This window comes from Neoarius graeffei, chromosome 18, assembly GCF_027579695.1.
Source record: "Neoarius graeffei isolate fNeoGra1 chromosome 18, fNeoGra1.pri, whole genome shotgun sequence".
Classification (NCBI taxonomy): Eukaryota; Metazoa; Chordata; class Actinopteri; order Siluriformes; family Ariidae; genus Neoarius; species Neoarius graeffei.
In genome coordinates this window covers 26,979,106-27,006,021 of record NC_083586.1, presented here as the reverse complement: position 1 = coordinate 27,006,021, position 26,916 = coordinate 26,979,106, and the positions used below count along the sequence as shown (strand labels likewise).

The 26,916-nt window shown below is 40.1% G+C and overlaps 1 protein-coding gene across 2 annotated transcripts in view; it reads right to left on the bottom strand.

Annotated features, from left to right (window-relative positions):
* kpnb3 (karyopherin (importin) beta 3) overlaps nt 1-26,916 on the bottom strand; it is a 131,836-nt gene that overhangs the window by 12,834 nt on the left and 92,086 nt on the right. For both annotated transcript variants that reach the window (XM_060898618.1, XM_060898619.1), the window contains exons 18-22: nt 9,774-9,870; nt 9,478-9,650; nt 6,114-6,225; nt 5,965-6,020; nt 5,723-5,845 (exon numbers count right to left, since the gene is read on the bottom strand). In XM_060898618.1, coding sequence (XP_060754601.1) covers nt 5,723-5,845; nt 5,965-6,020; nt 6,114-6,225; nt 9,478-9,650; nt 9,774-9,870 — 561 coding nt within the window. The remainder of the gene's footprint in view (nt 1-5,722; nt 5,846-5,964; nt 6,021-6,113; nt 6,226-9,477; nt 9,651-9,773; nt 9,871-26,916) is intronic.

The following is a 26,916-nucleotide window of genomic DNA, read 5'->3' as shown; positions in this document are numbered from 1 at the left end:
ATTTGACAAAGTTGATTTGACTTCTTTTTCCAGCAACACACACCCAGATCATGACAGACCGCGGAAATAAAAAGCCTCACCCGTTCCCTTCCATATATTCGATTTGTGTTTCATCGGACCATAGAACACGCCTCCATAAGGCTGGTGACGAGCTGCAAACTTCACTCCCGGTTTTGGGAGAGGAGTGTGGTCCCTACATAACCACCTTTCAGGCAATGGCGATGCAAAGCTTAAATTGTAGCTTTACGTATTTTGGTACAAGTCACCACCACCACCTTTGCTGTCTTGGGGTTCAGTTGAACCTTCCAGACCAAAAAAAAAAAAAAAGTTTGTTCATCAATTTGTGCTGCCTTCCTGACGATGCAGTTTGTGTGGTCCCAAGATTTCCGTACTTGCACAACACATTACAGTTGCTTATGGGACCATCAGTTGTCTAGAAATTGCCCAAGATTCAGTTCAGTTAAATTTAACAATGCACAGATATCCTAGGTTGGAGACTAAAGAAAAATAATTTCAAACATTGTCATTCCAGTCTTTATTTGCCTGAGAATTGGAACTACAAGAACTCTGCAGTACATTCATTCTCTCTTGCAAATTGATTTTAATGGTTCTTTTTTCCCTCCAATTTGAACCAGAATTTAAAAATTACTCCCAAGGACACGCCACACTTGTAATCCATATTTTTCCCCACCGGTGAGTTGCTTGGATTTCCCCATGGCATCAACAGCAAAAAGGCACTCTGCCTAAAGGTAGACCCTTTTCAAGGTGAACTCCCAATTAACTCCGAATAACTGGCCAATCAGAAGATGCTAAAGTCATGACATAAATTTCCAGAACGTCCGTTTAAAGATAAATTCAACTTCGTGTATGAATGTAACCCACTGGAATACAGTGAATTAAAACAAAATTTGTCTCTAATCAAGCCAGCTTTAAAGTAATTAAGCTAAAAGGAAATGTACAGTAACATGAAATGAAGTTGTGAGAAACCAACACTGAATATCTTTAGCCTGCCTATACACACCCCCACCCGTCTGAAAGTACTGGAACAGCCTTCTGATTGAACAGTTTGAGAGGGGAAATACAGAGGCCATAACAAGATGCAAACCAAACAGTGCACTGCGATATCTTAATCATGTTCTGTAGTGGTTAAGGCCCTGGTCACACGACAGCTCATGATGGGTTTGTGATGAAACATTAGTAGCATTGCCACTAATCGTGCGATGCACGGCAAAACGTTCTCAGGAGTTTCACGAGTTGTTTTTTGGTGCGTCTCCGCCTCATGAGCGGCCAAAAACCATCATGAAAAATTTCAAATGCATGTATTGAAATTTGGTGACTACATTTTCGTCAGCAAACGCTCGCACCAAACGCCTCACTTTCATCGGATAACCCATCACAAAGCGTTGCAAGCTGTAGTGTGACCGTAGCCCAACGTTGTCACAGATGACTTTTGGGGGGTTTTCTTCACAGCTCTCGCAATGTTTTGAGCAGGTCATCCAAGGAAAACCGCAGTGAATGACGACGTCTGGCTGTTCGTACACCAGTGCCTCGTTTCTTTTTCAGGACATTCCAAATTGTCATACTGGCTATACCCAATGGCTCTGATCAAGTTCTCTTCTATTCTCATCTTCAGAATGGCTTGCTTTTCTCCTCTCGTCAACTCTCTGGTCTTCATGTTGGTTTATCCATTTTCACAACTTCGGTCTTTACGGGTGAAAACCAGGGATCAAACCAACAGTAGACCCAAATGAGGATGGGTTCCCTTTTGAGTCTGGTTCCTCTCAAGGTTTCTTCCTCATGTCGTCTGAGGGAGTTTTTCCTTGCCACCGTCGCCACAGGCTTGCTCATTGGGGATAGATTAGGGACAAAATTGGCTCACGTTTTAAGTCGTTCAAATTCTGTAAAGCTGCTTTGCGACAATGTTTATTGTTAAAAGCGCTATAAAAATAAACTTGACTTGACAAATTAAGCGGTTACATCTCTGAAGAACAAGAACGGGGCACACCTGGGCAACAAGAAACCCCTGTCTGTCACACGTTCCAAGATTTATCATCACTTGAAAAATGGATGTCTGTTGTTGGCTTGATGCAGTTGGAATATACAACCAAATATTGTGTTATTTACTTTAAGACCGTGTATATTTTTGCTTACCTAAAGCATGGGTGGTCTGCCACATACACTACTGTTCAAAAGTTTGGGGTCACCCAGACAAATTTGTGTTTTCCATGAAAAGTCACACTTATTTAGCACCATAAGTTGTAAAATGAACAGAAAATATAGTCAAGACATTTTTCTGGCCATTTTGAGCATTTAATCGACCCCACAAATGTGATGCTCCAGAAAGTCAATCTGCTCAAAGGAAGGTCAGTTTTATAGCTTCTCTAAAGAGCTCAACTGTTTTCAGCTGTGCTAACATGATTGTACAAGGGTTTTCTCATCATCCATTAGCCTTCTGAGGCAATGAGCAAACACATTGTACCATTAGAACACTGGAGTGAGAGTTGCTGGAAATGGGCCTCTATACACCTATGGAGATATTGCACCAAAAACCAGACATTTGCAGCTAGAATAGTCATTTACCACATTAGCAATGTATAGAGTGGATTTCTGATTAGTTTAAAGTGATCTTCATTGAAAAGAACAGTGCTTTTCTTTCAAAAATAAGGAAATTTCAAAGTGACCCCAAACTTTTGAACGGTAGTGTAAGGTACCACGGTCTAAATTGTTGAACACATCTAGATGTAAATATCAGGAAAGGAAAGCTGAAATCTAGTTACGTTTTAATTTCAAGCCCAATTTTTTTTTTTTTTAGTGTGGAGTTTTTTAAGAGTTGGCCTTGCTGTTCCAGTACTTTCAGAGGACACTGTAAACCTTTATTCTATTGCATACAGAGGCCAGAATCTCCCTTTTTCAGACAACACACATTATACCTAGTATACAATATTATGCAAAAAGATATCCTAACAAATTTGACAATGCAATTCAATACTGATCCAATAAAGCATAGCTTGGCACCAATACATGTGATTCACGTCCAGTCTAAAGATTCAGTTCAGTTCAATTTAACTTGCACTGATGTACGAGATTGAAATTGTTTTTCTTTAATGTCCAATCATTTCTTCATGGTCCTCCCTGACCTGAGAACTGGTATTATAACCGTTATCTGGAGTACATTAACTTGATTTTAATGGCTTTCCATTCTCAATAAGAACCAGACCTAGTCTCGTAAACTGGTGCAGTTAGGCCATCCTTAAAAAAAAAAAATCCATTTCCTGTCCACCGGGTGAGCAAAAAAAAAAAATTCAGTAGGGAGGGATATATACACACACGAGATAGATAGATAAGAAATCACAATGCTGTGTTTGCTTTTTCTTTCAGTACTTTTTTATTACAAAAGCAGACACATTTAATAAAATATTAAGATCTATTAGGTTCTTCTACAGATCTGTCAGGGTAATGAATTTCCCATGACAAAACTCAAAAGCTGTTTGTAACGTCTCGGATAGATCAAGATCAAACGAATTTTCCAGTAACGGTTTGTGATGGTCCGACACACGGACTTTCTGTAGTTCTAAATCGAGTGTTAGGCCGAGTTCGGATGAAATGACACTATTAAAAAGATCACTGAATGATTTGCTTTTCTGAATCTTTACTATTTTGTTGTTCGCTAGAATACCATTTTGCGATTTCACACTTAAGCAAATGTTTGAAAACTCCGGATCTTCTTCCTTCATGGTGGCTGCCATTTTTTTGTGCCGCACGGCGCATGCGCAGAGCTGATTCAATTCTATATTCTGCACGGAATGCATAAATGTCGAGTTCGATTTTAGATTTACGAACCTGAAAAAAATGTAGAAAAACCGGAGTTAAAAAAAAATTTCAACCGCACAAACGGCACTCACCCGGCCGGTGGACCGGAAACAGAACATTTTTTAATAATGGCCCTATACAAGAGCCTGCTGGACTGATTGATTCCCATCAGTTTTTCTACACCCCGAATATGAGCCTACATTTAATGATGCAATGCCAAACAGCAACAGGGCTCAAAACCGGCCCAAAGCCAGCTACTCCATGTAGATTAAAGCTAGACTGCCTTTCAGATTTTTCAAGTGTAGGTCATAAGAGTTTTCCCAGACACCCAGTTATTTTTCTTTAGTGGACTGAACCTACTGAACTCGAATCACAGACTTCCAATTTTATTAGGTTTTTAAAAATAGAACAATTAACGAATTTAGACCCATGTGGCCCGAAATTCTCCGCCATTTTTTCCTGCTTCACCATGACCCAATGCAAGATACTACATCACGGTGGGCTTTCCCTGTTCGCGCAAGGCATTGCGGGATACAAATCTGAAACAACGGAGGACGAGAATGAAACGTGAAAGACCGACTACGTTAAAGCGAGAGAAGGCGTTGTTAGATACGAAGGAAAGGAAGCGCAGGACCAAGCTAATAAATATATCGGCAGTCAGCGAGCACCTTGGTGTGATCAGCTGTTCGTTTAGCGACAGAATGATGCGCGTGCGCACACGGACTTCCTCTGTCTGCACGAAGCGAGCGATTTCGTGCACATTATTTGCTCGGGAATCCCCTCAAGTTAAATAACTTCCCAGCCGCAGAACGGCCTGATATTTTGAGAGATATTACAGAAATAAATGGATCGCAATGACCGAATTTCAGAGGGAACTAAATTTCACTGACTTTATGAAATCGAAGCTTTAAGATTAGACGCTACTCCGTTAATCGGATCCTAGCTATCAGAATGGAAAACCAAAGCGTTCTTTAAAAAAAAAAAAGCTGGCTACAGCTGTATTTAAAATGTACACAATCTTTCCTAATAAACACAGGAGACTAGATGAACACTAGCCTGGGAAATCCCATGCTGCTTTGCACAATCGTTCCGATCTGAAAAGACAGCATGGAAACTATGGTCTAAAGGCTCGCCTGAGTTAGGGAGCCAATCAGAGAGTGGGGAGGGGTGGAAAGACGGTGACGCGTACTACTCGACAAACGGAAGCTTGTAGTTTATTTGGGACTGTTTACGGATCACATTTAACATGGCGGCGAGCGATACGAACCAAACTTTCGATCAAGCTTTAGACACTGTTCTGAATAGTTTAGAGCGAAAGTTTGTTTAAAAAAAAAAAAAGAACAGCGTTTGGCGTTACAGTCTTTCGTTGACACGAAGACAGATGCCTTTGCCTTGCTCCCGACAGGGTTTGGTAAAAGTCTCATTTGCCAACTAGCCCCCTTAGTGGCTAAGCAGATGGGGTTTAGCCAAACCCCGGTCGTTGCGGTAGTCTCGCCACTGACTGCCTTGGTGGAAGACCAGGTAAAGGAGGCAGGCGATCTCGGGATTTCTGCGGCACAGCTTGGTCCAGAGCAGGAAAATGCTATCAAGAGTCGCCTCTTCGTCGCTCTAACTACATCACCGGGTATAACTGCCATGATTGGCCATGGGCTACGCGTACGCCAAATGATAGACATTCGCAACGTCCAATAAACGGCCGTTGACAATCGTAAACCACACCTCCCCTACGAGAAATTCAATAGGCGGATTCCAGACCATATTTCACTTGTGATATGGTCTGGTGTTAACCAGACCATATGAACACCACGATGTTGTAGGAATTATAACTGGCCAAGCAAAACACAACCTGGATATATCAGATTATAGGATTGGTCAAAATTAAAAATAAATAAAATAACTGGACTATACTTACAATAAGATTGACTATAAGCTGTAAAAGCTGTTCAAACCAAGGAAGCACTTTCTCTTTGTAACTGCAGAACACAGCATGCAAAATGTCCGACACCTTGGTAAGAATGTACACATCATTCTCATCCTGGGAGAGGAGGAAAACACGCTATTAATTTTATCAAAGTAGAGTTTACCCTGCAGCTTTGAACTAATCGTTTTAATTTAAAAAAAAAAGTATACTCTTAGGAATAAAGGCACATTTACCTCATCTTGTAACGTTTCTTCAACCTGCTCATCATAATCCTCATCTTGTCTTTTGGCTAAACAGAAAAGGGAGGGGGAAAAAAAAAAAAAAAAAAAGGTTATTTGCACTTAACAAAAAACTTCGTTCTTCGATTCTTTCGAGAGATCACCTTGTCGGAGTTCTTGGTTTTTAAAGTGCTCCTCCAGTTTGCTTTTCAGAATGCCTCCCATCTCCTCAAAGTGCTCGTTGTTTAGACAGCCATCTCCCATTAGCTCGATACACTGAGCGCAAGAGGAAAGAACATTTCAATCACCGAAACAAAATGTCTAAAGCCCATCTGACCGCTTGCTTACACTGAATTTTTAACATTCAAATCATGTATTGCTACAATAAACGAAACCAAGTATTCATTATGGGGAAACGTAAGATTTAAAAAAAAAACCCTCTACACCAATGGCGTCGATGGGGATGCCTCCGCCTGGTTGACTACACGCCTTAAGTTGTGATTTCAGGATGGACATTTGACCTCACAGTAATCTGGACCTGTGACCTTTTAACCTCAAAATCTAATCAGTTCATGTTTGTCCCAAAGCACACAAATGGTGAAAGTTCGGTGAAATTCCTTTCATTAGCCTTTGAGATATCGCGTTCACAAGGTTTTGGGCCATCCTTAAATAAAAATCCGCTTCCTGTCCACCGGGTCAGCAAAAAAAAAAAAAAAAAAAAAAAAATTTTTCCATTCGGGAGGGAGGGATTTTATTTTTTTTAAATGGATGGATAAGAAATCGCAATGCTGTGTTTGGTTTTCTTTCAGTACTTTTTTATTACAAAAGCAGACACATTTAATAAAATATGACGGTTTAATCAACTGAAACTTGTATAAGTTAGCATTTTAAATGCTGACTGCAACATTTGCAAAACTTTTACAAAGGTACTTAAAATGCCCGACACACGGACTTTTTGTAGTTCTAAATCGAGCGTTAGGCCGAGTTCGGATGAAATTACACTATTAAAATGATCACTGAATGATTTGTTTTTCTGAATCTTTACTATTTTATTGTTCGCTAGAATACCGTTTTGCGATTTCACACTCAGGGTGTATTCAGACCAGGATAGTTCGATAGTTCACTTGCTTTGGTCCGAACCAAATGTTTTTTTTATTTTTTCATTTTGGTGCGGTTCGCTTTCACACTGTACATTTTAGTAAGCGGACCAAAATCTGCCAACAAAGCCGCGCGCCCTGAGGTCGTTCAGCTATTGGTCAGAGACGACACGCGCACAAAGCGTTAAGTTCAAAAGCAGTCATGGAGGCTTTCCGTGCTGTTATTCTTTTTAATGTCATCAAAGCTATATGTTTTTTCCAGTTTTTACAATTGTGCGATTACTATGCTGTTGTACAAGTAATTTATCAACGACGACAACAAAGGGCAAGGCGGCTACGGAGGATAGCGCTGATGAGCGCACATCATGTTGTGACAGTTCTGGCTCTTCACGCAATAGATGAATTTCTTTTTCGCGTCGCTAGTACCGCCACTTTTTGAAAGAATGTCCCTGATTTTAATGTAGGTCTGACGGAGTTCCTTCACTTTTAGCCGACATTGTTCTGGGGAGCGCGTGAACCCCTTCTCCTTCATTTTCTCACTGAATACAGCAAACACGTCGGCATTTTTGTGTGTTCTCTCCAAAAGCTCAGATATGTGGATATTTGCCCATATATCCACAAGGGTGCGCGTTTCTTCCTCGACCCACGTTTGCCCCCTACTCATTTTTTGTACTCTGTAGTCTAGCCTACCACTGGTCTGAATGACTGAACGACTGTTGTAAGGTTCCCTTGACAACCGAAACAGTGTTTGCACTTTGCGGTGGAGTGTCAAGACTCTGTTTCCCATAATGCTCGACAAACGACGGAAGCTCCCGAGGTACAAAAAAGCAAAACTGTCGGATTAGGTCCGGTCTGCTTTCACACCTCCAAAAGGTCCGCACCAGGGTTCCTTTGGTCCGGACCGAGTCCGACCTTGCAGCTCGGTCTCGGTCCGCTTGTTTGGTCCGGACCAGAGTTGACTTTTTTTTTTTCCTTTTTTTGTATTTTGATTTGTCGTTTTTGTTTGATATTTCAAAAGTATTGTATGAACATTTTGGCACAAAATTGATTCCATACCATTTTACTTTGTATTTGAGTAAAGTGAATACATAAATGGTCTGTGGAAAATACATTTAATCCTGGGAACTGCATGCACAGGAGTTTATTTTGTGTTCACTCCCCCCGGCTGGCTACTTATTTGTCATGGCTGGCTAGTATGAGCCTTAGTGGAAAGCCCTGGGAATGCGGAAATGTCAAGTTTAATTTTAGATTTACGAACCCGAAAAAAACCTCAAAAAACCGGCGTTAAAAAAAAATTTAAACCGCACAAACGGCACTCACCCAGCCGGTGGACCGGAAACAGAACATTTTTTAATAATGGCCTGAGGATGGACGCACAACCTGAAAACAATGCCTCCTGCACCTTATGGTGGCGGAGGCATAAAAAAATTTACTCAAACGTAAACTTTGGTAGTTTTCAGTTTTATGTATTTATTGACCAATTTCAATAGCCTAGTAAACTAGACCCACCCGCCTAGCGGCCAAAAATATTTTTGCCTAGCGAATGGGTCTAGCCTTGCACCATATAAACAAAAACACCCCGGGCATCAAATCGTGCCCGCCAATCACAACGCAAGGTTTTTGTTTGGATTCTTTGGGTGGGCTTTTGCAGGAGTGACGACAAAGCTGCGCGACGCTGGAGAAAGCACAGCAGGAAAGATGGCTACGGCTAGTGAACAGCGCGCGTTTGACTCCACTTTGGAATCAGTTTTAGAAGAATTAGACTTGGAGTTTTCGTTGAAACATAAGCAGGAAGAGGCTCTCCGCTCATTCCTTTTCAAGAAGGACGTTTTCGCTGTTTTGCTGACCGGCTATGGCAAAAGTCTGATCTACCAGCTGGCTCCGCTCGTAGCCAAAAGGATGGGGCTAGTTTGTGCAGTACGAAGAATTAATAAACAGCTTTGAAACATTACTTTTTGATTGTTTCTTATTTTCCCGTTATTTTAAATTTAAGGGAAATTATTTCACCAAACACCACTAAATAAAAACTCTCAAAAACAGTTTAAGCAAACCCTTGAAAAACACTTGGAAAAAAAAAATGTGGTACAGACTCCAAACTTGTGGTCATCATCTCCAAACTTCTTAATATCTAGAACCTGTTTATTAATTAATACGCATTTTGAAAAATTATTTATTTCAAGGCCTCCCCCACTGCTTTCTGTCGCTCTGACTACGTCACAGTCACTGTTGCGCTGATTGGTCAGAGCGTTGGCCTATACGCACAGAGACAGTTTGAAAGACAGCGGGTTGTTCCTCCTACCCCCGTCGGAAATGTCTACGGATCGAGGCCAGACTAAATATTCACATTTAGTCTGGCTTGCCAGGCTACAATTTCAAAGCACTTCTGTACGCCACTCTGGATAAGGGCATCAACCAAACGCAATAAATATACCTTTGCAAAAGCGTGCATGATCTCGGACAGCACATCTGAATCTGGCTCCGTGCCGATGGCTTTGATGAGAGCATCGCACATAAAATGCCACATCTGAGTGAGGTACTCTGGACCCCTCACACGTGCACATTCCAACAACAGAGGCATGGACTCGGCAGCAGCTACTCGCACACGTGGAGATTAGGTTAAGGATGAGAATAGCTGAAATGTGTATGAAAGGGGAGGAAGAAGAAAACACAGCCAAAACATTGTAGCTTCCAAGTACACAATAATAATCTACGCAAACAAAAGGATATCATCATGGAAGTAGAATTTAAGCAAGGGAACCATCAGCTTGACAACTTGCTCTGTATACTCCACAAAACCTTCCTTTAGCTCCTTAGCATAGCAGACCTGTTCGCAAGAAAGCAAAAGTGGAAAATGAACGTTAAAAAGAGGACTCTTGGGGGGAGGGGAAAAAAGTGGGAGGAGGGAGAGTCAGCATGTAAATTCACTACAACAGAAATCTACATTACAGAATGGTTGGGATAAGAGGACACCGAAAACGTGCAGAAAAATAAACCAGTAAACTGTTTTGGAATTCATTTCTAATCGTTTCCAAACTCTGACTTTAAAACAATTGCCATTTTCATCATCAATCTACTCGTCCTAGCTAAGGGGATCGGTGTCCTCAGTTATTCAACATTTTGTAATACACCCATTCCATAATCAGAAACGCAGATTAGTGTCAGCCAGTGCTGTAATCGAGTCACTAAACCTCAAGCCCGAGTCCAGGCTCGAGTCCCCAGTGTTCAAGTCCAAGTCATTTAAAAAAAAAAATTTAAAAAAGTCGAGTCCACTATTGATCAGAGTCGAGTCCGAGAACAAGACTCCAACCGTGCCATTAACATTAGTTTGTTCCTGAACATGTGAATGCGCATTCTCTTTGTCAAGGAGTGTGAAGTATTCTGTCAGAGACGGATGCAAGTACAGATATACAAGTGAAGACAAGTAAAACAATCCAGAACGGCAGGCAAAATCATAAAACGGGCAACAGGTCGAGCGAGGCACAAACAGGCTATCGTAGACTCGGCAGAATCAAAGACGAGAAACAGGAACCCAAACAAGGCTCGGTAATGTATCAGCAATGCAACTCAATACTTCGCAAAGTGAGTGCGTTTTCAGATTTTCAATATCAGCGTCTTCATCCTGTGCAGGTGAGCGTCGTTTACGGTACGCGTGAGAGTCCAGTTGGCGTGTGCGCTGTCCATAGTGCACCCGAGAGTCTCCAAGGCGCGCCGGTGTGACACTCTTGCATGAAATTAGTACAAAAATGAATGTAGACGCAGAAATTATGGCACATTACAAAAAAAAAATATAAAAAATCCTCGTCAACAACTTACAAGTCCGAATGCAGTTCATGCACGAGTCCGAGTCAATGCTCAAGTCCAAGTCAAGTCACGAGTCCTACAAGCCTGGTGTCAGCACTTTGATGTATTGTATGGCTTAAATGAAAATGGACAGACGAATGTGGATATGGGGTTCATACACACCAACCCATCTTCAGCTCCTTTTCTTACAGGAACAAAAATTCAAGCCCACTCCAGTATGTTAAAATTAATCTAAAATGTCCAAGTACCGTCGGCAAACCTGTATTTAAATCCTTTACAAATACAAAACGTAAAATGCACAAATATGCTCCCTCACTTACAGTGGTGCTTGAAAGTTTGTGAACCCTTTAGAATTTTCTATATTTCTGCATAAATATGCCCTAAAACATCAGATTTTCACACAAGTCCTAAAAGTAGATAAAGAGAACCCAGTTAAACAAATGAGACAAAAATATGATACTTGGTCATTTATTTATTGAGGAAAATGATCCAATATTACATATCTGTGAGTGGCAAAAGTATGTGAACCTCTAGGATTAGCAGTTCATTTGAAGGTGAAATTAGAGTCAGGTGTTTTCAATCAGTGGGACGACAATCAGGTGTGAGTGGGCACCCTGTTTTATTTAAAGAACAGGGATCTATCAAAGTCTGATCTTCACAACACATGTTTGTGGAAGTGTATCATGGCACGAACAAAGGAGATTTCTGAGGACCTCAGAAAAAGTGTTGTTGATGCTCATCAGGCTGGAAAAGGTTACAAAACCATCTCTAAAGAGTTTGGACTCCACCAATCCACAGTCAGACAGATTGTGTACAAATGGAGGAAATTCAAGACCATTGTTACCCTCCCCAGGAGTGGCCGACCAACAAAGATCACTCCAAGAGCAAGGCGTGTAATAGTCAGCGAAGTCACAAAGGACCCCAGGGTAACTTCTAAGCAACTGAAGGCCTCTCTCACATTGGCTAATGTTAATGTTCATGAGTCCACCATCAGGAGAACACTGAACAACAATGGTGTGCATGGCAGGGTTGCAAGGAGAAAGCCACTGCTCTCCAAAAAGAACATTGCTGCTCGTCTGCAGTTTGCTAAAGATCACGTGGACAAGCCAGAAGGCTATTGGAAAAATGTTTTGTGGACAGATGAGACCAAAATAGAACTTTTTGGTTTAAATGAGAAGCATTCTGTTTGGAGAAAGGAAAACACTGCATTCCAGCATAAGAACCTTATCCCATCTGTGAAACATGGTGGTGGTAGTATCATGGTTTGGGCCTGTTTTGCTGCATCTGAGCCAGGACGGCTTGCCATCATTGATGGAACAATGAATTCTGAATTATACCAGAGAATTCTAAAGGAAAATGTCAGGACATCTGTCCATGAACTGAATCTCAAGAGAAGGTGGGTCATGCAGCAAGACAACAACCCTAAGCACGCAAGTCGTTCTACCAAAGAATGGTTAAAGAAGAATAAAGTTAATGTTTTGGAATGGCCAAGTCAAAGTCCTGACCTTAATCCAATCAAAATGTTGTGGAAGGACCTATTTATGCAGAAATATAGAAAATTCTAAAGGGTTCACAAACTTTCAAGCACCACTGTATTTTACAGCAACATTCATCAGCCATATCTGGTAAACTTGGCATATACCCGTCATCAATTACCATGCAGTGCAGTTCCTGATTAAAGCCTCTGTTTGCTGTTCATTGCGCTTGCTCTTCTCTTCCCTATTCATAAAACAGTCAGGGAGCATATGTAGCCTACTTTGCAAAATTTGCCAAGTCTGGTTTCTCAGTATTAACCCTTTATTTACATCCCAAACTAATTATTTTTATGTAGTAATGTCAGCAATCACCATTTTCACCAAAAAAAGGAAATGCTAAATATCACATGTAAAAACATTTTTAAAAACAAAAATAAAAAAATAAAAAAATCCATATCACTTGTCCATTATAATTTTTTTAAATTACCCGTTTACTAACTTTGTGAATAAAAATCATACATTTACATGATATCAAGTAAAATGAAACAAGTACATAGAGAACATAAACCCAGAAATATTTTACACTATTGCTACAGAGCTTGAGAAAGTAAATTTAAAAAAAAAAAAAAAAAAAAAAAATTTTTACCAGCGAGGCCCTCTGGGTTGAGGTCAGTATTCAAGGCCGAGGTCAGGGTATTTCATCATACGGACCGACCTTAAGCTGGTAAATAATATATATTTTTTTCTTTACCAAATTCTAACAGAAAATGAGAGCGCCGGAAAGGGAAAACCGAGCCGAGCCGCCATTTTGAATCCTCATTCACGGCTGTAATGCAAATGGCTTCCTCCTCGGTATACAAGTGCACTTCCATGGCAGGAAAAAAACTACATTTTGCCGCCTATGTAGTCCCCTATTTATACAAAATTGAGTCATTCAGGATTCAGCCATGTTTTTGCTCGGTGTTAGCAAGTTAGAGGTTTTTAGCTTTCTCCTGAAATGTTTGCTTTTATTTTGTCTTCCTCAGGGTAGTAAAACTCGCTTTCGCTGTGAACACGGTCATTATCGCTATCCATGCTGTAAAATTAATGCTATTTTGAATCCTCATTCACGGCTGTAATGCAAATGGCTTCTTCCTCGGTATACAAGTGCACTTCCATGGCAGGAAAAAAAAAAAAAAAAAAAAAAACCATTACATTTTGTCGTCCATGTAGTCCCCTATTTATACAAAACAGTCAATTCAGGATTCAGCCATGTTTTTGCTCGGCGTTAGCAAGTTACAGGTTTTTAGCTTTCTCCTGAAATGTTTTTTTTTGTCTTCCTCAGGGTAGTAAAACTCGCTTTCGCTGTGAAGGCTGTCATTATCGCCATCCATGATGTAAAATTAATGCTATTCTCCTGAGAAATGCTGGCAAAAATTTAAGATTTTGATAAAAATCTTATAAATCTTTATAAAAAAAAGTTAACGTTGACAAAAATTGCCACCATGTTTGTTGTTGTGAACGAGCGAGTCGCCAGGGGTCCGTACCATAGGATACGGACTCGCTCGCCAGCCAAATCAGAGCGCGGGATTTGATGAAAACCGCACCGCGAAAAAAAAATTATAGCTTATCTACATTCCAGAACTCAGCTCACAATCCCTCATTCCAGAAATTGAGACATTTATTACTAAGCTGCTAGCAGTTTGTTTTTTTATGTCCAAACTACATCAAGTAGTAACATTTTGCCTAAGGGTAGCATCTCACTGGGCTGCGACAGCCCGCGACTAGTTGGAGACACAACAATTGCGATAAAATACACAAATTAGCGACAATTTTCACTTGAAATCACATTGAATTGATATTCACATACATTTTATCGCAATTGTTGTGTCTCCAACTAGTCGCAGCCCAGTGAGATACACTCGCATTTCCTGTCTCACGGAAACTGACTCGAGAAGGGTTCGTGACGGCTTTACGACGCCAGCGACGCGTTTGCGGCCATTTTGAGAGAAATTGTGTCGCACGATTTTTTGGAACATGTTCAAAATTTCAGCGACGAAGGAGCGACACTTTGCGACTCATGCAAGGAAACAGAAGTCCCGCGAATGGTTCAAGACACTTTTGAAACTCTCTTGCAAATGACGTTCGCAATTTGTCGCAGCCCAGTGAGATGCTGGCTTAAGGAGTCAAACACAAAACATGAAGATAAAAGCAGTAACACATTATGACCAGAAATAAAACAGAATGAGCATTTTCTAAGAGCATGCATATTAAGCTACCTTCAAATGTGTCCACATGTTTATGATGCAATGAACTCATCGTCTGATATTCCATATTAATGAAAAAGTAAAAAAACGAATGATGCTTCTAATTCAAAACATTATATTTGACATGTGCAGCTTTCAAAATTTTCTTCTAATAAAATCTTTTATTCAAATAAGGACTCACCTATCCCAGCTTTTTATTGAGTTATGTGGACATGTTATTAAGCATTAGCATATTAGCACAAAGCATATATTTACAGGATCGGTGCAGGGATGAGGAATCTGTTGTCTGTGGTTGTGTATGGAGCGTGCACGGGATATGAGCATCAGACATTTCAGTAACTCTATAACGAAGAGGTTCACTAGTTATCTACAATTTGTAAGAGTTATGCACTACGTTCAGACTGCAACCTGAAACGACCCATATCCAATTTGTTGTGAAATCCGATTTTTTTGTTAGGCCGTTCACATTACCAATTATATGAGACTTGTATGCGATCTCCAATATGAACGGAAAACGGCCCAAAAGTGTCCCGCATGCGCAAATTGACACGTAATATAAGCACATCTACGTAATACGTAAACAAAAAAAAGCGCACCCTTCAAATTTAAAGATTTCTTTTTTGTTTGTTTAATTATCTGGTTAGTGTTAAAGTGTGAGGTCTCGTGTGTGTTTTTGTTTCTGAACTGAAATGAAAACGTGTAGCCTGGTAACGAGGGTTGACTCCTAAATGTCTCTCTAATTTCTATACAAGTGCACTACATGTTACTAGGAAGTAATGGATGTTTAAACTCTATATAGTGCACTCGAGCTTCAGTAGGCAGTCGTTTGGGATACGGCCGCTGTATTACCAAACTCTTAATTCAGGCTTAATAATTTGCACATATTTATTTCGTCATATTAATAAACTTTTTCTACATTTTTATAAATATTTATTGAGATTGTTTATAGCCAGCTGAATTCTGCAACTTCTCTCAGCGCTGGCTCAAGGTGCAGAAACACCAGTGCAGTTTGCGATGGAGACGAGGCGAGACCTGGCGATGTGGTTTTTGTGGCGGCGGCGGAACTCACACAATAATCTGATTAATGTGGGCAGCAGACTAATGAGACCGAAGGTGTCAAATTACTGGAAATTTCCAGAACAATCTTATAATCTTGTAATACAGGATGGTTTAAGTTATAAATCAGTTATAGAAACTGTTTTATTTAATCAGGCTAACAGATCAACATCCAGGTCCCTACCAAATCCACCATTAGCTTGATCAACTCTATAAAAGTCTATTTAAATTCTGAAAACTGTACAAATGTTTTCCACCAAAGAGGCGGGATTAGCCAACGCAGAATAGTGACGTTTGTCTCTTGTTGATGACGTGTAGGTCGCATGAATGCGACCTGTCCGGTCAGACTGCAGTCGCATGTGAAAATATCGGATATGCATCGGATTTAGGACCACATATCCAAGCGGCCTGGGTCGCATGTGAAAAAAATCGGATCTGTGTCGTTCAGATTGTCAATAACAAATCGGATACAGGTCGCATATGGGCAAAAAAATCGGATATGGGTCGTTTCAAGGTGCAGTCTGAACGTAGTCATAGTCTTAATTATGGCAGACATCTGAGACAAACATACAGATAGGCAAAGATAGACACGCACAGATTTTTATTTTCTAATTTTATTTATTTATTTAATTTATTTATTTATTTATTTATTTATTTTTTATTTATTTTTTTTTATTTTTCTTTATTTTTTATTTTATTTATTATTTTTTTATTTTTTCCCCCCTCTTTCCCCCCCCCTCTTTTTTTTTTTACTATCCTAAATGCGTCATAAGTTTTTATATTTTTGTAATCTGTGGGGGTTGAATGTCAATTGGGGCTTACGCCCTGTTTTCTTCTCCTGTCACGTTTGTATCCATTTCTTTTTTTTTTTCCCTATTTTTGCTATACATATGTATATATTTATTTTTGTTGTAATTTATACTTTATGTGTAATCTATATTTTATGTGACAAATAAATTAAACTAAACTTGCGGAAATATTTTTGCAAGCGTTATGGGACCCCAACAGAAAATCAGTCACCTTGTTAAACACTTCAATCTTGAAACAAACATACTTTTAGATAAAGAATCTATAGAGTAACAAACTCCTAAAAGCAAAAAGTTATGTCAGTTGAATAGACTGAGCAGCACACCACACCACACCACCTCGGAGGTTCAAACTGATCCCGCTCAGTAGTTTAGGTCCTTAAAGGGTTAAATGGGTATCTAATGTATGAACCATGCTTTTGACCCGAGTAAAAAAAAAAAGGCTGTGTGCCACAAAACACCTATTATGGAGATAATAATTGCATATTGATGTAATTTTTTTTATACCAATTTCCTATACATGTGGTTTCAGGGCTCTTTTTATGCACAAAGTTCCCCTGCATAATTAACTATCAAACAGCAGCCTACAAACATTACAAGTAGTCCAGATTTATATCTGAACTTGTATATTACCACCAAAACCAAGACTTGGAAAATTTTGCAAAGTAGCCTCCAAATGTACGTATGTGTGTGTTATTTACCAGCTTAAGGTCGGTCCGTATTGTGAAATACCGTGACCGAGGCCCTCTGGGTCTCGGACCGACCTTAAGCTGGTAAATATTTATTTTTTTCACCACCAAATTCTAACAGAAAACGAGAGCGCCCGAAAGGGAAAACCGAGCCGAGCCGCCATTTTGAATCCTCATTCACGGCTGTAATGCAAATGGCTTCCTCCTCGGTATACAAGTGCACTTCCATGGCAGGAAAAAAACTACATTTTGCCGCCTATGTAGTCCCCTATTTATACAAATAGGAGTCATTCAGGATTCAGCCATGTTTTTGCTCGGTGTTAGCAAGTTACAGGTTTTTAGCTTTCTCCTGAAATGTTTTCTTTTATTTCTTCTTCCTCAGGGTAGTAAAACTCGCTTTCGCTGTGAACACTGTCGTTATCGCTATCCATGCTGTAAAATTAATGCTATTCTCCTGAGAATGCTGGCAAACATTTATAAGATTTTTGATGTCTTTTTTTTTAAAAATAAGATAAAATGTTGACAAAAAATTCCACCATGTTTGTCATGAACGAGCGAGTCGCCAGAGGTCCATAACCGGGGTCCGTACCGTAGGATACGGACCCACTCGCCAGCCAGTCAGAGCACAGGATTTGATGGAAACCGCACCGTGGGGGGGAAAAAAAAAAAAAAAAAAAAAAACCCGCCTGACCATACAGTCAGATCCACAAATATTCGTACATTAACCAAGATTCTCTCCCCATCCATTGTATATTGGAGTTGAAAGATAACGAATGAGCTCCAAGTACAGGCTTTCAGGTTTAATTTAAAGGATATTTACATCCCAACTGGGTGTATAGTGTAAGAATTACAGTACTTCGTACGAGTACAGTACTACAGTATGTGGACTCGATAAAATTCAAAGTGATACTGAGCCCTATCGCTTCAGTAGGCCAGGTCTAGGATCAGCAACGTTATGGCAATAAAAATGATGTCGGTTGACTACCCAAATGTACATCCCATGTATGGATGTTTACAGAGTCATAACCCCAATGAAAGTCTTTGAGACGTACTGGAGACGACTTTACGGAGTGATTCGACTCTCCAGTCATCAATAGAAGAGCTCAGCGAAAAATCAATGCAATTCTGGACTAGGGTTGCTCCAGTTACCGGATAATTTAACATTTGAAGCAGTACATCACGTCACATTTCAGTAGCTAACATTACTGCATTTCGCTAGAACCTGCTTTTTTTTTTTCTTTCACTATACTTTGAAACACACCTTTAAGAATTCACCCTTTAAGACTGAGCCAGCAGCTTGTCGGCGTGACCGCTGTTCAACACCGACTGACCAGTGATCTGCAACACTGCTTTGAGTCATCTAGGCAAGTTTGGAAAGACGCTATGGATTTGGTAACAGCTGAACAAACTAAATAACATTAAATTGCTGAAACCTTTTGAGAATCGAGGCTCTCAACGAGATATAGTGAGATTTTGCTTTTAGACAGTGGAGGAGAAGTGGCATCCCCTTCTCCTTGCACCTTTACAAATGGTATCAAGTCATGCGTGGTGGTCAGAGACGACACATATCTAGTCGAGCTAGCTCGGACAAGCATCCCATCACGCCATCCATTACGATCTTGCATCAAGATCGGCAGATCTTCAGGTAGGCAACCGGTGTCTCTACATAGTTGGTCAATGTACGTGGTGGCTGGTCTACCAGCTCTTTTTTGGCCATGACGAGGAATTCATAGCAAGAGGTCACTTGCAAGCTCTTGTTTTGCTCGCCAGCAGTGTCCAACAAAACGCATTCTACGCTCATGTAAGGTAGATGAGATTTCAGGGATCGAGCTGTGATTTGGTGGGATGTTGTAGTGCATATCACGGGTAAATTCAGGAGCAAGATCAATGTAATTCTCCTATTTTATATTAAACTTGTCAAATATCCGTCACAATTTGCATTTTGCGCAATACCAGAAAAATTCAGTTGAAATCAAACCATTTGAAGCGAATTGGTCCGCCTCGGAAAAAACTTGGCATTTGGATTTCCCGGCAAACATTGATTTTCGTGATGTCGCGTGCGGGACGCCTCCCTCTGAATCCTCCGTCAGCGCTGGTGTGTTTATGAGAAAACGACCTGGTGGTTTTCTGCAAATTTCTTCAACGTTATCGCGTAATTATTAAAATGGTTAACAGATGTAGCGTAGGAGGGTGTAGCAACACCAATCTTGATGGGATTAGTACTCATCGTTTCCCAAAGGACCGGACAATGAGAGAGAAATGGGAGCGCTTGGTCTACACAGGCTGTGCACTGAAACCGTGCAAAGCTCTCGCAGCCTGCTGGCGCTTCCGCAGGTGACGTCACGAATCTGGCTCCAGACTCCCTTGGGATTTTTCCAGACACATTTTATTTTATTTTTTCCTGCTGTAGACAGATGGCCTTGTGCAAAATTACCCTTCTGGATGAGTGTGTAAAGGGACATACTTTCATGTATATTTTAAAAAAAAAAAAAAAAAAAAAAAAAAAAAACCCACACACGACTTTGGTCCAGGATATGCACTTTAAAGGAACAGTCCACCGTACTTCCATAATGAAATATGTTGTTCTCTGAATTGAGACGAGCTGCTCCGTACCTCTCCGAGCTTTGCGCGACCTCCCAGTCAGTCAGACGCGCTGTCACGCCTGTTAGCAATGTAGCTAGGCTCAGTATGGCCAATGGTATTTTTTGGGGCTGTAGTTAGATGCGACCAAACTCTTCCACGTTTTTCCTGTTTACATAGGTTTATATGACCAGTGACATGAAACAAGTTCAGTTACACAAATTGAAACGTAGCGATTTTCTATGCTATGGAAAGTCCACACTATAATGACAGGCGTACTAACACGTTCTGCGCGCTTCGGCAGCGCATTGATACGGAGCTCAGATATCAATGCGCTGCCGAAGCACGCAGAAGGTGTTAGTACGCCTGTCATTATAGTGCGGACTTTCCATAGCATAGAAAATCGCTACGTTTCAATTTGTGTAACTGAACTTGTTTCATGTCACTGGTCATATAAACCTATGTAAACAGGAAAAACGTGGAAGAGTTTGGTCGCATCTAACTACAGCCCCAAAAAATACCATTGGCCATACTGAGCCTAGCTACATTGCTAACAGGAGTGACAGCGCGTCTGACTGCGTCTGACTGACTGGGAGGTCGCGCAAAGCTCGGAGAGGTACGGAGCAGCTCGTCTCAATTCAGATAAGACCATATTTCATTATAGAAGTACAGTGGACTGTTCCTTTAAGGACCGCTCTCAGCATCCGAGTGCCAACGAGTTTGGATTCGAGGGTATTAGTCAGAGTCCAAGTCGTGGTGCCATACAACAGGACTGATTCTACTGTGGCGCAAAAGAAACCGTTTTAGGTCATCAGATAGATCCGACTTCCAGACTATTTGCAGTTTGTTCAAGACTGCCCAAGCTTTAGCTATACGACATGTCACTTCATGTTTAGTGGAGTTGATTTCACTTCCGAGATATGTGAAGGATTCAAACAGCTTTAATTGGTTCTCCTGATAAAGACTGTATTGAACCCACCACTTCAACAATCTTTCAGTCTGAGATTATTATGTGCGCCTTCCGTTCCTGGAATTCTCTATACAAACTGGAATGTACTGTATGTGTATCGAATGTTTCATTGGGTTAGAGGTGTCGTTACACATCTAACCCTATGAAACATTCGATACGCATACAGTTAGGGATGTTAACTGATGACTGTTTGACCGGTGGTTGACCGAATCAACGTCAACCGGTTAATTTTTTTTTGGTTGTCGGTTAAAAAAAAAAAAAAATCGTTTTGAAGCTGCCGATTTTGGAGCAGAGAACCTGGAATTCTGTGTTGTAAACACTTGAAGCATGCCATGCGGTGTAAGGACGACAGCTGACGAATCAGAAACACCCATTCAGTCATGTCCCGCCCCAGTTGAAGACAGCTGCCACTCGGTGAGAGAAAAAAAAAAAAAAAAAAAGTGTGGACACAGGCTTTTTAGCTTACAAATTACTATTCTGTTTTTTTTTTTATTATTATTAGAAGGCACATGGAGTTTAGTCCTGCCTTGGCCAGTGCATTCTGAAAGTATGTTTCGGTCTGTAGCCAACAATGCATGTTACTGCAGATCATATCTCTCCACACAAACTAAAGGCGCAGATGCCGACTTTTGGAGGGAAGGGGAGAGAATGAAACGACAGCGGTGTCTGGAGGGGGAGTGACAAACGCAGCTTTTATGTCTGTGAGCCGAGTCGGTGACGGCTTCAGAGCAACTTCAATACCATGCAGTAATGGCGTGTTGATATTGGTAACGGCTTTCTAACGATTGTAGCTAATTAATTAGATTACCCGGCGTTATAACAGCCTTTATTTTAACGCCGTTATTCCCATCACTGAATGTTATGTGCTTCTTCTAGCACTTGACTTTATTTTCAACGCCGTCATGGCCAACTGAAACCGTCTAAGCTGGAGCCATTTGTCCTCCGCTCCAATACAAACCCCTCGACATCAGTGCCGCGTTTCACTAAACGTTTCGTGCTGTAGAAAAGGGAATGTGAGTGGAGGGCAGCGACTGGGACTGCATGTGCGGATGCTCGCGGTTAGATTTAGAATAGATTCTAATAATTCCAATTCTAGAATTTTAAACAGGGATGCAAACGGCACGCCTTTTGGCGGATGCCGCCTTTTTCACGGCTGAATCGTGCAGATCCGATTTTTTTTGGGGGGGGGGGGGGGGGGGGGGGCGTTGGAGTGTCTGAATAATTTCAAAGTAAATTCTGTATTAAAATTACTAAATGAGCAAATGCCGTTACAGTCCATGCAACATAGGAAGTATGAGAAGAAAACAGTAAATCGGAAAGCTGCGCACATTTGTGCAGCTTTCTGATTTACTGTTTTCTTCTCATACTTCCTATGTTTCATGGACTGTAACGGCATTTGCTTATTTAGTAATTTTAATACAGAATTTACTCTGATGAAATTATTCAGACACTCCAACGCCCCCCCTAAAAAAAAAAAAAAAACGGATCTGCACGATTCAGCCATGAAAAAGGCGGCATCCGCCAAAAGGCGCGCCGTTTGCATCCCTGTTTAAACTCATAGGTTAACCGACTTTAACCGGCTAATGAGGCTCGGTGGTCGGTCAAGATTTTTTTTTTTTTTTTTTTAGTTTTTGCCATCCCTACATACAGTACATCCCAAGCCCTTCCTGGAAGAAAAGGAACTCAATCAGTTGTTTATCCCAGCATGGTCATGTGAAATGCGTTTTCAGGCGCGTTAGTGTGGGCAGGGATTAGTATAGGTAATCGTATGGGGCCGAGTAAAATTAAGGATTAATTTCACGAGGGATTTCGAAGTTTTGAAACTTTGAAAAATCACAAGTGAAACTGATCCTTAATTTTACGAGGAACCATACGATTACTTGTTTATAATATACAGGGCCAAATTCATCCTTCGGAATCCATTCAAGTTCACAACATTTGTTCAGAAAACGTGAATGACAAATCAGGGCGCAAGACTATCTTGCACGTTTGAATCAGTTTTTAAATCGTCGTTTATCATGACACGAGGATTTTAATCTCAAGTCTTTTTTATTTTTGTGTTAAGTACAGAACAAACATTAACATTCAACCCTCCCAACCCCGTCGCACCCCAATTCAAAGTAATTAACAACAAGAAGAAAAAACAATATGACATAAATAATAATAGATAATAATTAAAAAAAAAAAAAAAACCAATAATGAAAAATAAATAAATAAATAAATAAATAAATAAATAAATGAATAAAATACACAAATAAGGAAGGAAGGAGGAGGAGGACTTCCATAGAATTTACTACATAACAATGTCATTAGAATCAAGCTTTCCCACTAAAGTGAGGACAGGCTGCCAAATATAGCAGAATTTGAGACTGTTACCCTGGATATGAAATCGGATATCTTCAAGTGTCAGATATTGCATTACATCATTAATCCAATGCTTAAATGTAGGGGGCGATTTGTCTTTCCACTTCATTAATATAATACGTCTGGCAATTAGTGTTGTAAATGCTATAACAATTTTACCATAGTCGCCTATGCCGCTTAGTTCTTCAGGTGCTACTCCAAAAATACTAACCAATGGAGAGGGTTCAATATCCACATTCAGAGCTTTAGACAAAAACACAAAGATTGAATTCCAAAACTCAAATAATTTTGGACAACTCCAGAACATGTGTACGAGTGTAGCAGGTTCAACTTTACATCTGTCACATGTTGGATCAATATTAGGCATAATCCTAGCCAACCTTGTCTTGGACCAATGTAACCGGTGGAAAACTTTAAATTGAATAACAGCATGCTTGAGGCAAATTGACGATGAATGTATATTTTTGAGAGCGGATTGCCATTGTGTGTCAGATATATTTGTATCCAGTTCCTCCTCCCATTTGCTTTTTAACACTGTTAATTGTTCTAAGTTGCTTGTATTAAGTACACCATAAACTATTCCTATTGTTTCTTTAAATTGAGGAAGGATTTTGATTAATGTATCTAAAAGAGAATCTGTCTGTGGTGATGGGAAAGATGGAAAGTGTGTAGAAACAAAGCTACGGAGCTGCAGATACCTGTAGAAGTGTGTGCTAGGAATGCGGTTTTGTGTTTGGAAATGTTCAAAGGATCCAAACACCCCACCAACATAGAGATCTTTGATTGTCTTCAGTCCCCTCTCAGACCAGACCTTAAAGGCATTATCATTTATAGATGGGGTAAACATATTGTTTCCAACCAAAGGGGCATTCTTAGACATGTCAAATAAAGAGAAGGCCCGTCTAAATTGTGCCCATATTTTAAAAGAGTGTTTCACAATGGGATTGCTGCAGAATTTGGACATGGGCTCTTCAAGGGGAATTTTGGAGCAGGCTATTGCATGTAATGAGACCTGTTTGCAAGATGCTATTTCTAGCTGCAACCAGCTGGGGCAGTTTTCATAAGTAGCAGAGTGGATCCAAAAAAGTATGTTTTTAATATTAGTTGCCCAATAGTAATATTGAAAGTTGGGCAAGGAGAACCCACCATGTTGTTTGTGTCGTTGCAGTACTTCTTTACGTATACGTGGATTTTTCCCATTCCAAATAAAGCCAGATATAAGTTTGTTTATATTTCCAAAAAAAGATTTAGTTAAGAAAATGGGGAGGCATTGGAAGACAAACAAAAAACGAGGCATGATATTCATTTTGACAACGTTGATTCTTCCCCCTAGGGATAGCGGGAGGAGGTTCCAGCGGCTTAAGTCTGTCTTTAGACTTTTTAAAAGTGGGGCAAAATTAGCTTCATATAAATCTTTAAACCTACGTGTTATCCAAATTCCTAAATACCTAAATTTATGTGTGCATATCTTGATAGAAAATGATTGGTTTGTAGTAAGCTGATAGGAGGGGTCAATAGGCATAAGTTCACTTTTTTGCATGTTAACCTTGTATCCTGAAATCCTACCAAATGAATGTAGCACCTCCAGCATCTTAGGTAGACTTTCCTCAGGATCTGACATATATATGAGCATATCATCGGCATATAGTGAAACCTTGTGCTCTAATCCGCCTCTCAACACTCCCTTGATGTCAGTATTGCTACGCAGTGCAATTGCCAGTGGCTCAATAGTTAAAGCAAATAGTAGGGGCGACAAGGGGCAGCCTTGTCTAGTGCCACGTTGTAAATTGAAGAAAGGTGAGAGGTTATTATTAGTTCGAACAGCTGCCATAGGTAGGAAATACAATACCTTAATCCACTGTATAAATTGTGGTCCAAACCCGAAACGTTCTAAAATAAAGAAAAGATAGTCCATCTCTACTCGATCAAAGGCCTTTTCGGCGTCTAGTGATATCAAAACTTCTTTGCTTTTGGATGGTGAGGAGTTGTAAAGAATATTAAGCAATCTACGTACATTAGATGATAATTGTCTATTTTTAATGAATCCTGTCTGATCCTCTGATATCAGTGATGGAAGTATTCTTTCCAATCGCAAGGCTAACATTTTGGCAAGTATTTTATTGTCAACATTTAAAAGAGAAATTGGGCGGTAAGAGCCACATATTAAGGGATCTTTGTCCTTCTTAGGAATAAGTGATATAACAGCTTGACGCATTGTTGGGGGCAGTGACCCAGCTGTGAATGACTCTTCAAACACAGAGAGTAGAAGAGGTGCTAGCTCTTTAGAAAACTTTTTAAAAAATTCACTAGGAAATCCATCTGGCCCCGGGCATTTGCCATTTTGCATAGTTTTCACAGCAAAGCAAAATTCTTCTTCAGTGAATGGCTCATCAAGTTCAGAGGCAACTTGCTTCTGTACTGAAGGAATATCTAAATTGTGAAAAAAGGATTGAAACAGATTTTTATCCTGATGTGATTCAGAATTGTACAGCCTAGAATAGAACCTATGGAAAGTCTGGTTAATTTCAAGGTGGTTGATATGCTTATTGCCTGTCTCATCACTTATTTCAGTTATACTTTGGGCTGCAGACCTTTGGCGCAGCTGGTGTGCAAGAATTGTACCTATTTTTTCACCGTGTTCATAAATTTTATGATGTGATTTATTGAGAAGGTTGGTAATATATTTAGATGATAAAAGATTGAATTCTGTCTGTAACATGAGCCTGTGTTTATATAAGTCTGGGGATGGCGCCTGAGCAAGTAACCTATCGACATGCAAAATATCCTCAGTTAATTTCTTAAGATATGCTGTTTCACCCTTTTTCTTTTGGGCACAATAAGATATAATTTGTCCCCTTAGATATGCCTTCATAGACTCCCATATTGTTGATGATGACATACCTGGTGTTTTATTATTTTCCATAAATGATGATATTTCAGATGAGATAAAATCAACAAAGCATTGATCACTGAGCCATAAATTATTTAATCGCCATGGTCTATAAACATCTTGTGAGGTTGGTATATCCAATGTCATCAATAATGGGGCATGATCAGATATAATAATTGCTTGATATTCACACTTACTCACTATGGGGAGAAGGCGGTTGTCCATTAGGAAATAATCTATGCGGGAAAAGGTTTTATGAACATGGGAGAAAAAAGAGTAACATCTAGAGTTAGGATTCTGAAAGCGCCATACATCTGTAATCCCATAAGTCTGAAGAAATAAATCAATGGTTTGGCTTGCTCTAGTTTGAGGGACCATTCTAGTTGAGCTACGGTCTAAATGGGAGAAGGCACAGTTCAGATCACCTGCCAAAATAAGGTAGTGAGAGTTTATATCTGGCAAGCGAGAAAAAAAGGATGAAAAAAATGACTCATCATCCCAGTTGGGGGCGTATATGTTAGCTAGGACAACTGGGGTTTCATATAATCTTCCTGTAACTATAACATACCTTCCATAGTTATCTGCCTCCACTTTTGACATTACAAATGGAACATTCTTATTTATCAAAATAGCTGTGCCTCTTGACTTGCTGTTGAAATTGGAATGATAGAGTTGACCTATCCAGGTGCCTCTTAGTTTACTATGATCACATTGACGTAAATGTGTTTCTTGGAGAAAGGCCAGTCCAGCATTAAGCTGGCTGAGATGCGACAGAACTTTCTTGCGTTTAACAGGGTGATTTAAAGATTTCACATTCCAGGAAACAAAGTTAACTGGGCATCCTGTATTACCTCTCAACAGTGTGTTAGCCATTTATCATTATATAAAAGCATATTAATGTATCCAGATATTGGTGCAAAAAAAAAAAAAAGGTCCTCCTCCAAAAAAAAAAAAAAAAAAGGTGAGAAAAATAAGCATTAAAACCATACAAAA